Raw genomic sequence first — 14,299 nt, 5'->3', positions numbered from 1 at the left:
AAAAAGGGGCAGAAACAGGTGCAGGCAGTCAGGCTAATTGGGCCTCAGCGGCAGAGATCACAGGTGCATGGAATTACCTTCATTATGGCAGAGCCAGAATCATAGCAACATCTTTACGTGGGGTGCTAAGAAATGTGGAGGGCACCCCACAATTAACATCTTTGAGTTGTCTTTTTAGACGTTTCACAGCTCCTTCTACTTTTTAAAAGCATTATTTTAACCCATATTCATAAATTCATAATAAAAAGTCATAAATATAGTGATTGCTCAATTGCTTTTGAATGTAATAATTTTTAAGTATTCTCATTTCGTCTTGTATATTTGTTATTTTGTATGTATATACATATTTATATGTTTTGTTGTCGCTGTGTACAGAACTTTGGACAGAGGCATCTGTATTAAATGTGCTATATAAATAAAGTTGACATTGATATTGTTTTGGGAACCCCTTGAACTTTCATATGATTGGAAACCAGGAAACCAGGAAGTAAACACAGGTGACACACTGCACCAAAGTTGCTCCAGACCATACTTCTAGATTTGAAAGGAGAAAAACTGGATAACAATAGAAAATGATTTAGGTTGATTTTGCAGTGAATTTCTTTCTTATTGTTCCTTTACGAAGCACCGCTGGCTAGCTTCTTCAACTTTAACATTAGCACTGTCACTAAGCTTGTTGAAGGTAAATTCTGCCCCAACACAGACTATTCCTCAACCACAACTTTTTTTTAGCCATTAACTTTTACTTTTAGCAATGCAGCAATTCTTGATAAAACCTATACAAACATGTTAGCTTTAGCTACTTTTTTCTGCTAGACTTCACACATAACAAATGAGAATAATTTTTTTTATGAACCAACATCTTGAGTCAGTTTCTAGTCTGTTACCTAATTAATACCCTAGTGACCTCGACAATCTGTGGGTTCGAATCTCACAGAGGGCCATTCTGGGTCCCTGAGCAAGGCCCTCAGCCCTAGAATGCTCCCTGGGCACTGCACAGTGGCAGCTCATTGTTTCCTAAGGCAGTGGCCCTCAAACTGGGGTCCCCGGACCCTGGAGGTCGACGAACCATGGGTTGGGTGTCCCTGAAACGCATGTTGTTGGGCCTGAGGAGGCACTGCTGTAGATGTGTCGGGGTAAAAGGTAAAAGCCAAATCAGCTAAAATTAGGAAGTATAACAGTTACATCGAGTTTGGCTTTATCGAGAATGAGGATAAAATCTCTACCCAATCACTAATATTAGGTGTATTTATATATATATATATATATATATATATATATATATATATATATATATATATATATATATATATATATATATATATATATATTTAAAACAAACAAAATTCCTAATTCATTTAACAGTACAAAAAGCTGTTTAAAAATACTATCAGCATGAGGAATCTAAAATTTTACCACTGCTAAGGGGTCCCTGGCCAGGAAAAGTTTGAGAACCCCTGCCTTAAGGGATGGGTTAAATGCAGAGGATGAATTTATTTGGAATGTATGTTGCAATTAAAAAAAAAGTTAATTCTTAATACATTTTTACTGTGCAATTTGTGATATGGATGTGAGTGAATTACTTTTTTCCGATTACCCTTATGCTACAGTTGGAATCATGCCGTATTAACTCATACTACAATATAAATGCCAGTGTGAAAAAGGGACAATAGCTTCTGGGAAAAAGCAATTGTTTCTTTGGTTCAGGGTACTTTACTAAAATATGAGCAATAAACTTCTAATAAATTAAACCAGGGAAGAGGAAGAATGTGAAGAGAAAGGGAAGGGAAGGAGAAGAGAAGGGCTTACTTTGACACTTACTAATATGTCCTACTGGCACCAGTAGATGCGCCACAATTTCCTGGTTTACTGAGAAACGCTTTTTTCTGTCTGCATATAGAATTGGACCTTCTGCATAAATGTGTAGCAGTTTGATGATCTGATGAACCTTTTGTCCTTCATGTGTGTAGCTGCTTTAGCAATAACTGTTTAGCTTTTCACTGAACTAAGGACAAAATATTTTTTAAATCATGATGCAAATCCAGCTTGAAGCTATACCAGAGATAGAGGCATAGACAGTCACAGCTTTAACTTTTAGCTGTAGCTCAGGTGAAAGTCCCTCTTATCTCTGTTCCTCATGATGACTTTGCTGAAGGTTAATAGTGCAAACCTCTACCTCATGTCTACTGGGTAAATGTAAGCGATTAGTTGTAACTTGCAATTAGCCCATTCTGAGTCAGCATTCAGGTTTTAATGCTAACTTCAGCCTTGCTTATCCCACTTCCACCTACGGTTTCCCTGTTGGAATAGTGAACAAGGCAGGCCGGTGGCTCTGGGCTGCCTGTCCGTCCATAGCTGTGCATGTAGTGGCGCAGTTGGAGTGCTGCGTTTTGCACAGATAATGTTTTTAGTCTTCTTTTTCATTTGCACATTATCAGCTTATGTAGCAATTATATGGAACATCCTAGAAACAAATCTGATTGTTTTAAATAAAATTATTATATCTAACGTGTTTTGGGGTCCTAAAGGAGCTGTAAGTAGCTAGTAGCTAATTTTGTATAGCCATTTATTAATTTAAGAAGATCCACCCACATGAGCCTCTGTTGAATGGCATGTTTTTTTGTGTTTCCCCGTTTGACATGTGGCTTACAGAAATTGGCTTTTGTGCCATGTCATATTGATCCCCCAAGGACACATACAGTCATAGATTACACATTTTAAGGGTACCAAAGAGTGACCAGTGAATGGGAGTGATGATTTTGTTAAACACTTTTATATCTTGTTCACTGTAATTTCCCTCTGGGATTATTAAAGTATTTCTGATTCTGATCTCAACCTTCTTATCACCAACTGATTCAATGTATTCATTTTATTTTTGTGTTTTTTGGTTAGCGATTATGCTGCTACAACAAAAGCTGAATTTATGTTAAGTTTTCACATCTTCATGTGAGGTGCTAAGAAATGTGGAGGACATTCCACATTTAACATTTTTGAGTTGTCTCTTTAGACATTTCACAGCTCCTACTAAAAGCATTATGTCTACTTTGCAACAAATTCATCATAAAAAGTCATCAATACAGTGATTGTTCAATTGCTTTATTGAGTGCAGTGTTCAATGTAAGACAACAAAGTTGCAGTAAAACAAAAATATTGGCAGACAAAGCATACCTTATCAGAATCAGAATTAATTTTATTCTCCAAGTTTGTGGGTATAAACAAATAATTTGACTTTGTACTTCAGGGCTTGCAACATGTAAAAAAAACAGGTGGTCAAGCAGAACAGAAAACTACAATATATAACAGAAACAATATTTTATGTGGAAAAGGTAAGAACAGGTGCGGCATGTTAAAGAAAGGTTTGAATTCCAGTAAGCATTAAAGGAAATAGTAGATACAGATTACAGAATCTGCATCAAGACGTCAAGATTATTGGTTTTTGGTCCAAAAGTATATTCTATGTTGCAAACTTTACTATCAGCCAATGGGTATTTGAAGATTTTAAGATGTATTTCATCCATATTTACCTACAAAACTTGTCATATGTAAATCAGAAGTGCACATATCACATGTAAACATCACCAACCTTTAAAACCTAAACTGTCTCAAACCAAGTTTTGCTTTTCTCCATTTAAAGCCAAGTATAAAAATATGTTTATCTAGATTATTCATGTCTATTTTTTGTCTTCAATTCTGGAACATTAAAAAAAACCTGCATGCGATTTGCATCTGACTTCTTTATTTCAGTAGGATACCTGAGTTAATAAGCAGTACAGCTAATACTGCTGATTGATCCCATCCAAATTGGCCTTATGCTGAATTATGGTTAAATAAAGTAGACTGTAAACTGTAACAGATTTGGTCAATTACAACCTATGCTTAATAAGCAAAAACTAACAAAAACTACCATATTCTTACAGTAAAGAGTAAACTGAGGCTATAGTTGTAAGATCTGTCTTTATCTGATCATCTGCTGCAGAAGTTAACAGATGTAAAAGCCCAGAGGTCATTGGTGTTTTTGAAGCTGGAATTTCAGCCTGGAAAAGGTGTGTTTGTGTCCCATAGTGAAGAACCAACGTCTCGAGAATGGCCAGCTTGAATTTCTTTTTATTGTAGTCTTTTTATTGTGGTCTGGGGGGGCGGGGGTGGGGGGGTGGTCTGGGGGGGCGGGGGTGGGGGGGTGGGGGTCTCTGAGACTTTATGGTCTTTATGATCTGAGGAGAAACATAATTTGTGTCAGAAAGCTGAGAAAATTATAGAAGTGGAATACAGTTTGTACAAAACTATCCAAATTCATATGAAAGAACAAACCATACACGTCATGTAAAACTGGACTGAGGTTTTTCTATTGGATATAAAAGCAGCTTCTCTCACCATGGCCACAGGGTCTCTCTCTCCATGCCGACAGGTCCAGACGAGGCAGAGTGGAGCACTGCACCACACGGTTTCTGTTTGAGATGAGCCTGAAGGCATCAGGAGGCACAGCAGTGATGCCCGTGTTGTCACAGATGACTCTGGAGAGCGTAACAGCAGACAAAGCCTCCCTTTGCTTTGCTGTAAAAACGCCGGGGTTCTGCCACCACAACCTGAAAATTTTGGTAAATATATTTTAACTTAACTCTAGGGTTTATTTTTCGACCATAGTAAGTAACCCAAATTTGAGTTCTCAATGAGTCATGCATTGATATTCCTTCAGCTCTCAGCAGTAATGACTTTATGGGATTCTTCATCAATAAAATGTATTCTATTTAAAATAAAATAATTGCCATCCTCCCAAACACGATTACCTCGTCCTTAGTAAGTGAGGCGGCATTGGAGGAACGTTTACAACTAGATCGGTGTTTGAACTGTTTAGACACAGTAGAGCTGTCTGACTATCTAAAATTTTATCTTCATCTAAACCTTCTACTTGTATGTTACCATATAACGTAAAAAGGATTCCTGGATCAATGTGTGCTTCTGTGCTTTTTTTGTCTCTCTTTTTGTGTCTCTGCTCTGTCTTTTCTAACCTCCAGTCGGTCGAGGCAGATGACCGTTCACACTGAGCCTGGAGACGACTGTCCCTGTGACTCTACGCTCTTTCATGAGGGGTGAATGCTGAGTGACAAAACTTGATGCATTCTACTGGGTTTCCTTGGATAGGAAACCTTTTGACCAATTTGTGTAATCTGATTGAATTTGACTTTGGAAAGTGTCTTGAGATGACATATATCATGAATTGGTGCTATATAAACAAAATTGAATCAATTTACCGACCTGTCACCTTCACGGATCTTCTTGAACTGAGTTGCAATGAGACAGGCAAACAGAGGCCCCACACGGCCGCCGGGCACAAATGGCTCTGAAACGCCTCCAAGCCACACATCAATGTTTTCAGGCGTCCCGTAGAGCTGCAGTAGCTTACGAGCCAGTTCAGTATTCCTCAAAACCCGAGCCAGCTGAACCTGGTTGCGGGGCTGGGACAAACCACAGAACCTGCGCCATGCATTGTAGCCTGAAGCAGTAATCAACATGAGGATGAGAAAGTTTAGAAACATCAAGAAATAAGAAACGTTTGTTAGAATAAAAACGTAAATTAACATGGGTCATCAATGTGTAGTAATATTTTGATGTTAATATTCTGAAAGATTTCCTCTGATGAATTGTGTGACGTCTGTAAATACAAACATAGATCATCTGCATGGGGTAGGTGTTGTGGCCTCTTGAAAATCTTTAATCTATGCCATGTTGGCATGTTGCTGCTACAAGGGGTTCAGTACAGAGAGCAAATAAAGACATTTAACTTTATGGGAAATAACAGTATTTCCTCACAACTCAGTCCTTTCTGACCATTTTTAATAACATCTGAGTTCAATCTAATTGAGTTCTCAACCCCCAAAAGGATTAATTATAGTAGGTCTTTATCAGACAATGATGTTTCAAACTTTAAAGAGTCTTACCCCCTTTTAAGTAACACAAAAATACCCAGCAGAAGGCAACAATGTTATTTCGTCCCCTTCACAAATTGACGCTCTTGTTGCTGGTGTTACTTCCTCATTGCGTTTTGTTACTGATAGGAAGCTGGCTCCCTAGTTTAATTCAGAGTTGCGTTGTTTGAAGGAAAATGGAGAGAAAATGGCCCTCTACGCATCTAGAGGAATTCTACCCAATCTGGAAAAATAGCCAACTGGTGTGTGATAAGACCCCTCGCAAAGTTAGAGCAGCATATATCATCATTAATAGAGAAGAATAAAAACAATCCCATGTTTATTTTTAGTACAGTTGTCAAACTTACACAGTTATAGGACTGTTGATCCATCCATTCCCTTAACGCTTGGCAGAAAGGACTTTAAGGGATTATTCATACATAAATATGATTTTAATTAAAATAAAATCATTGGCATCCTCCCAAACATTATTATTTCATCCTCAGTAAGTGAGGCAGCGTTGAAGGCATCATTAGAACGTAATTGGTGTTTAGACTGTTGAGAAGCAGTAGAGCTTTGTGAGTTATCTAAAATTTTAGCTTTATCTAAACCTTCAACTTGTATGTTGGACCCAATCCCTGCCAAGTTATTTAAGGAAGTATTCCCTTTGATTAATGTGCCCATTTTAGACATGATTAACCTATCCTTGGTAAATGGATATGTACCACAGGCTTTTAAAGTATCTGTTATTAAGCCTTTACTTAAAGTTAGAGTCTGCGATTTTTCTGGAAGTTTCCCCATGTCTCTTTCTGAATAACTGCGCATGCGCATGACAAGACCGTCTCTACAGCTCCTCCAAGACCTGCTCTACAGCTCCTCAGGGGGATCCTGTGAAAAAAAATCTCCCAAATTCCCTCTGGTCTTATTTCTGACCTTCTTTTCATAAACCTGAACGCAGTTTGCTTCTTGTGACTCTTAGCCATGTTCAAAGTATGAAGTGAGAGCAGTGGAGCTTCAATCAACGTCTAACACCGAAGCTAACTGGATACATAAACACTAGAAGTGTGCATACTCATCCAGCAAACTGAAACTAACAAGGAACATGCATGCACATTGGCAATACATGGGAGTGTCAGGATGATTGGTATGAGGAATAACCAATATAAAAGGCAATGCAACAGGAACTTGTAGGACAGAAGGGGTTTAAGGCAGGACCAAACCTCTGACCAATCCAAGCCATTCACACTGAATATCTAATTTTCCTTTCTTATATAAAATTCTTGAGAAAATAGTTGTTAATTAAGTACATCAGCATCTATTTTTCTCACTCTGTTGAACTATCCTACTGTTCTCTAATTTGCATTGTTTGTTGTTATTTCAACGTGTAACTTTTTGTTTTCTGTCTTTTTTTCTCTCCATAGTAGATACACCTGTGCTGGCGTTCTGTTAGCTGTGACATCATCCAGGGGAGGCAGATCATCCGCTATTACCATATAACATAGAAAGGATTCCTGGATCAATGTGTGCTTCTGTGCTTTTTTGTGTCTCTGCTCTGTCTTCTCTAACACCCAGAGACAAAATGTTACTAAGACTAAATGCAATCTGCTTGGTTTTCTTAGATAGGTAACTTTTTGACCAATCTGTCTGTTTGATTTGATTTAATTTGACTTTGTAAAGTGCCTTGAGATTACATGTGTTGTGAATTGGCACTATATAAATGAAATTGAATTAAATTGAATCTTTAAATCAGTATTTCTCAATCAGATGGCAGGGTGATTTGGATCTTATTATATACGCCATGCTGACTGGATTCATATGAGATGATCCAAATACAAACCCGGAACAAATAAATATAATTTATGAAGCAGATTAAAAAAGCTATTTGTTTGACCAAAGTGCTGCACAGTACTAAATTATATCATTGAACTAGCTTTGATTTTTCTGGTTAATGTGTCAAATAGTGGAAATATACTAGAACCATTTATAAAATCCATCAGATCCGTGTGATCTTTAGTTCATTTTATCTGAAGCTTTCTGGAGTTCACTGGAAGATAGTAGAGAGTCAAATGAACTTGCTTGTAATGTTTAAAGAGTCAGATGCTTGAGAATTGACATTTAGATTCTCAGCTAGAGGGTGGACTAAATAAATCACGTACCAGGCAGGCCATGATCCCGACCCCTCTGCATGTCCAGAGAACCCAGGTCCAGAGCCAGCTTCCGGACAAACTGGAACAACCTCTCCCTCAGAGCATCCACCATCATGTGGTTCTGGGTGGCCAGTTTAGCAGGACCACCTAACAGACCACGCAGCAAAGGGTCGACTCCACCTGGAGAGTGTTAAGAAAAAATGAGGGCTTCATCCTAAAACACAATAACAGGATTTCTGCATCTATCTCTGTGCTGCACACCTTCAAAGATCACTCTCCACGGAGTGAAGAAGGCCTTGTACAAGGGGACACTGGGGAACAGAGGGTGCTCTCTGTAGTTTGCATCCAGTCGGAATGACAATGGCTGGACTGTTAGGTGACCAAAACGGTAAGCGGCTGTCGCAAACACATTAGAAATGCTGGGGTCAACATTGGGGTTGTAGCCGGGGTAACGTCCAAGCTTGTGGCGCATTGCAGCAGGACCCACGATGTGAGGCAGATGGTCCCTGAAGACAAACAGCTGACACAGAACAAAACAGCATGAGTAAACAACAGACTTTGGGGAAAATGTGGATTCTCACTGAGTCTTGGGGTGTTTTTACCTGGGTGTAAGCACCCATGATCTTGCGGGCCTCTTGGTAGAGTGTCTCACTGTCCCAGTGTGGGTTCAGCCTCTTCAGCTGACGAGCCAAACGGTTGTGTTCACGCATGAACAGGGTGTGGACGGATATCAGGCCAAGGTTTTCATTTAAGCGGCCATCACCTGCACAAAAATACATTAACCCTTCGTTTCCTGCTGACATTTTTACTTATGTGCTGCAAATGATACATTACAGTAATTTAGTGATAAGCCATTTGATAAATGTTAAACATTAGAGATAAATATGACTTAAAATGTGCACTAGGTTTGCTTTTTTGCAGTTGTTTTAATTACCTTGCTGAATGAGAAAACATTGTATACTAACACAGTTCAGAGGATTTATAGACTTAAGTCTGTTATGAAGTTCTAAAACAGTAAAATATAATGAAAACATTGTTCCAAAATGAAAAATCTTGTGCTTATAATTATACCTAATTTATTCAAATCAGTCACGTTGGCTTCAGTCTCTTCATGGCAGAAGATGTGAGATAATTTTATTTAACTGTAATTTATAACAGTTTTATATATCAGCTCCTCTTTATGGTTGATGTAATTAACGGTAAATACACAGAAAAACAGCAACGGTTCTTCTACATTTATATTTGAATTACATACAAATATCATTTGTCCTTTATAATTTGTTTAATTATTTTGTTGTTTCAGTTGAAAATTAAAAGCTAATGAATAAAAATGTTAAACTACATACTACATTTGATTTCTACAAAATTAAATTAATTTATTCCAGATGTAAGCATTTGTGTTTAAAAGTTACACTTCTGATCAAGATTATTTTTTGGTTTTGTTTGTCAACTCCAAATCACTAGTTGAGCAAAAGAATTGTATTTTACAGGGTTTATCGGTTTATTAGTGATTCTGTTTCTGTTTGTTTGTCCTGTTCTCATTCCTTCAAAATGACACTAGGAACAAAAAGTTTTTGTTAACCCAACAACATTTTTTTTTTTTTTCCGCAACATAGACTAATTGCTGTGTTTAAACCCATCTGCATTTTTGGAGATTTATCATTGTGGTTTTATTTTCTTTATTCATTGTACAATATGAAAAGTAGTAAAAAAATGAAATAAGTGTTATAGCTATTTCTCAAGTTTATATCTCACCTTAACTAGTTTAGCAGTGCTGATGCTAGGCTCAAACATCTCATTAAGCTGAGCTTATTAAAGTTAAATAAAACCCTAGAAATGGTTTTTGATTCATTATATGGCGAACTTGAAGCATTGCCACTAGAAATTTCTTACCAAGGCACGCCTATATAGAGTAACACCATATTTTTAAAAATCCTTTTTGGGTTTTTCACAGGCGCCACCATCTTGGCATCCTCAACAACTCAAATAACAACCTGTCACTCAAATATTTGACTTTGTAAAGTGCCTTGAGATGACATGTGTTGTGAATTGGTGCAACACAAATAAAATTGAATTCAAATAACACAAGAACATTAATAGTCATGACGTACCAAGTGCACCAGGCCAATATGAATATGCGAAAGATTCAATGGAATAGTCCCCATTTTCAAACCCTGATTCCCCAGATTCGTGTTTGGTTTTGAACATATAAGGTTAAATTTCTGCCATCTTGCACACAGCATGTATGGATTCTTTCAAAGTTAATGCTTGTGAAAAATGGTTATATTTAAGTAATTTAGTTGGGTATGTACTTTACATGTTTTTAATTTGACAAATTTGATCTTTTATCTGTTAAGCTTGATAGTTTTCTCAGAATTTCACAAACCTGCGATAAAACAGGGCACCTCCCTGGCGTTGGAATCGTGGGTGATTCTTCTGCGAGTGGCGCAGACTTGTACATCCAGGGAGTGGAAGGGCAGCAGCTCACGGCCATAGTCCTTGAATTCGGTGTTAACCCGCAGCAGGCCAGCATCACCCGTGAAGTCGCGAAGGAACAGAGCAAGCTTTTCATCGGAGCCATACACCTGCCCCAGATCCAGAAAGGCCGTCAGCGCATTCATCTGCTGCCTCTGGTTGGCTTTTCCACCAAAATTATATGCAGAGTAACCTGTTCCACAGGCAGGGGCGGATCTAAAGAACGGGAGACAGGTGTCTGGGCGGGAGGGGATGCGGGGGTCTCCAGGAGGGATCTGAGATTATATGAAGAGCATGAATTTTATAAAAAAAAAAACAGAAGAAATGAAATTCTAAATTTCGTTTGAGCTTTGTTACCAACCGAGATAGGGTTGCAAGGTTCACTGTGCTCGCAACTCTCATCACAGTTCAGCCCGTTGCTAAAGGAGCGGATGCTGGGTGAGGTCGGTGTGAAGATGATGTCATGATCGTTCCACTGACCGAACAAGGTCACCATGTGAGAGTACTCCGTGTCATTGACAACTCCTGCATCTGTTGTCCTCAGGATGTTGTTGGACACCTGTCGCACCTGAAAGAGGAGAGCAAAACATTTGATTTCAAACAAAAATCTATAACAAAAATTTGGACAAATAATAATTTAAGAGCCTCTTAACAAAGCCGGTACCAATGGGAGCAAGAAGTTGTTGAATTTGCGTTTTCTGTTCCATCCTTTTGGTTGGGAGATGTAGTCGTCGTACTGAGGGGGCAACCAGCGGGTGAATGGAGTGTTGGCGGCTCCAAGGCGAGAGTTTTTTCTGCAAAACAAAAGTAGAAAATTTAAATTTTGGAAATGGTGTTTTGAAACCCCACAGGAGTGAACACATCTTTTTTTGAACCAAGATGTTCAGATGCATTTCACACAACACTTCTCTAGAAAGTAAGTTCAGCTTATTGGTTTGAAAAGAATATTCACGAAATGATAGTTTGCAAAAACAAACCCCACATAAATGTCTAAGAGCAAGTTCTTAAGATAGTTGATCAATTAGTAACACAAAACTGATGTTTTAGAATAAAGCAAATCTTTATTTCTGGTTAAAACTTACAGGTTGTTGCAGACGCCAGTCGCTGTACGATACTTGTTGATATTTGGTTTGTTGTGACAAGATGGATTCCTGATTCGGGCTTCACATCCAGTTATCCTTGCAAGATCTATAATGTCTTGGTCAGTGAGCAAATCTGAAAGATACAGTTTAAGGATCCATGTATCCTGTTGTTTTGTATCACATTGGTGAACAGTAGCCCTACATAGCAGTGCCCATATTCACAAAGATGCCTAAGACTGAAAGTAGAATTTTAGAATTTTCTCAAATTTTAAGACTTTTCTAAGAATTTTACCTCTGTGAGAAAAAAAGTAATTCACAAAGCATGTTAGTCCTCAAAGTCCCTTTTTGAATAGCCGCACATGCGCCATACCTTGTTCTTCCATTCTTCTGGGGTATCTCGGAAAAAAAAATCTTCCATATCCACTCTGGTCTTATTTCTTTATACAGAGGCCTTCCTCTTCTTCTCATAAACATTCAAAGTCTACGGTGATGAGAGCAGTGGAGCAACAATGAACAGTGGAATTACAATAAACCGCTAACCGCTAAGCTAACCTAGCCTAGCCGTTAAGCTCACCAGATACGGAAACACTAGAAGTGCGCATGTGAAGCCACCAAACGGAAAGTAGTAAGGGACATTGACGCACACTGGCATTACATGAGTGCGTCAGAATAATTAGCATGTGGGTCAATTAATAGGTAAGACGATTCCCCCAGAACTGGAGGGACAAAGAGGGTGAGTGTATAATGTCTATGGGTTAGAGCAGGAACAAAGCTCTGACAAATCCCTGTCCTTTGGACCGAATGGCAGAGATTGGTTAGAGTTTTTACAGGCCTGAAGTTCCCACAGGGAGCAATGTTTTAACCTCCTTTTTGTGAATACATAATGTATTAACTACAAGTTCCTTGGAGCTCGGGGAGAGCATGTGAAAGAAGTACGAGTTCACACAATTAAAAAAGGGGATATAAAGAAGCCGGAAGCATAAACTTTTCATTCATCCTTTTAACAGCGTCCGAAAAGTTCTCTGTTGCTGATTATAGATAGACTTGAGCTTTGTTACCAACCGAGATAGGGTTGCAAGGTTCACTGTGCTCACAACTCTCATCACAGAGCGTATTTTTACTTTCATCAAGTATGGGTGAGTACATTGGCCACCAAAAACTTATATACAAACCCTGTATATTAAATGACACATCTGCTTCCTTGTTCGGTGAAAAAACAGTAGTTTGCATCCAATATTTAAATAGAATGGTCAACTTTATTGGGAGTATAAAAAGTAAGATGCTTTAATTTGTAGTTACCCATCTATTGTTGCCCTATTTTACTTTGACAAACCAGATGTTGTTAGCATTCATTTTCATATTTTAATACAATTGCTTATCATGGCTGGAGTCCAACGGACAGGAACGGAGCAGAAAATTAGACTTGTTCCGTATTTTTTAACATTCATACAAATATTAATATGTAGATAAGATCAACTTACCATCCACAAAGGAGGTTATTTGATCAATTATTTGATTATTTAAGTTTTATCATTAGTTTTTTGTTTTATTTTTACTTTCTTGTATCAACCAATCACAGCTCTTAGAAGACAGTATCACACTGTTGCCTCCTTTCTCTGAATCACTGTTAAGCTAGAACTCATTGCCAGCATTTTTAGGCTAAAATAGGAACTCTCTGAGAGGACTCGGTGAATCTTTGTGAATAGTACGGGCACAGACTCAACCAGAAAAAGAAACACTCAACTGTGATTGTGACAGACCTGTTGCATTGAGGGAGCGCTTGTGCATATGATGCACTTTCTCCTGGACCAAACGGAGAGTCTGTGCCATGTAGTCGGCAGAACGCACTGCTGAACGAGTGTCACCACGGGGCTGCTTCAGGAGACGAAGAGCATCATGAGGCTGCACCACATCCCTGCGGACAAGTCTTAGGCTCCTACAAGAGATAGGATGGATAAATAAATTCTGAGCTGTGCAGTTTAGACACTTATCACTAAAGATAAGAAATCTTGATGAACGCACTCTTCTCTGGAGTACGTGTATGCATCATCTACTATTTTCTTTGCTTCTTCAAAGCATTGCTGAAGAAAAGGACTGCCAAGTGTTTCCCCTGAAAAATAATAATAATTATTTATCTTGTATTAAAAATACCAAACGTGTAAAAAAATAAAAGTGCCTTAGGAGAGATTTACTTGTAGGTTCGGAGTAGCTGGGCACCAGGGTGAGGCCCAGGATAAGAAGGACAGAGAGAAGCATCTCTGAAACAAAACACAACAGATGTCAGCAGATAAAAAAAACAACATTTAAATTATAACCAATTCCTCTATGGATTAAAAGAAATCTTTCTACCTGTGTCTGAGAAGGCTTCAGTGGCGTGTTAAGCTGCTCCTTGGGATCTGGAGGTAATGATGCTGTGTTTATCCATGTTGCCCTCCTTATTTATATATTAGATCGACCCAAGGCCTCGCCCATTTTAGGGGATGAGCAGTTGAGACTACTGTCAGAAATTGCATTTCCTTCTTCCTTTCAGTGTTTTGCAGGAAATGCAGTTTTTAGCTAGACATTTACAGCTTCTGGTCCACTTATAAGACTAATGATCTTATCTAGAAAGCTAGCAAAAACAACAACAGAACAATATTGGTTGGGTTGGTCAGAAACACCCATACTAATGTGATAGACAAGCTGGTGAAAT

At 38.4% G+C, this 14,299-nt stretch overlaps 1 protein-coding gene across 1 annotated transcript; it reads right to left on the bottom strand.

The window, feature by feature from the left end:
- Nucleotides 1–1,007: 1,007 nt before the first annotated feature.
- Nucleotides 1,008–13,863, bottom strand: LOC105935802 (eosinophil peroxidase-like). The gene is made up of 13 exons (XM_036133906.1): nt 13,800–13,863; nt 13,630–13,717; nt 13,368–13,543; nt 11,608–11,740; nt 11,190–11,319; nt 10,887–11,093; nt 10,437–10,800; nt 8,653–8,813; nt 8,312–8,570; nt 8,060–8,230; nt 5,254–5,491; nt 4,372–4,583; nt 1,008–1,159 (listed from the first exon to the last, which is right to left on the bottom strand). Exons 1-13 carry the CDS (start codon nt 13,861–13,863, stop codon nt 1,008–1,010), a joined length of 2,355 nt encoding a protein of 784 aa, XP_035989799.1.
- Nucleotides 13,864–14,299: the final 436 nt, after the last annotated feature.

Source organism: Fundulus heteroclitus, unplaced genomic scaffold (genome assembly GCF_011125445.2).
Source record: "Fundulus heteroclitus isolate FHET01 unplaced genomic scaffold, MU-UCD_Fhet_4.1 scaffold_70, whole genome shotgun sequence".
NCBI classification, from domain to species: Eukaryota; Metazoa; Chordata; class Actinopteri; order Cyprinodontiformes; family Fundulidae; genus Fundulus; species Fundulus heteroclitus.
This window is presented reverse-complemented; position numbering and strand designations above follow the sequence as displayed.

Coding starts and splice junctions, on each gene's coding strand:
- LOC105935802 (XM_036133906.1), bottom strand. CDS start 13,863: ATGCTTCTCTCTGTCCTTCTTATCCTGGGCCTCACCCTGGTGCCCAGC. Junction 11,320..11,607: donor ACTGGCGTCTGCAACAACCT/GTAAGTTTTAAC, acceptor TTTGTTTTGCAG/AAAAAACTCTCGCCTTGGAG. Junction 4,584..5,253: donor AAGATCCGTGAAGGTGACAG/GTCGGTAAATTG, acceptor CAAAATTTTCAG/GTTGTGGTGGCAGAACCCCG.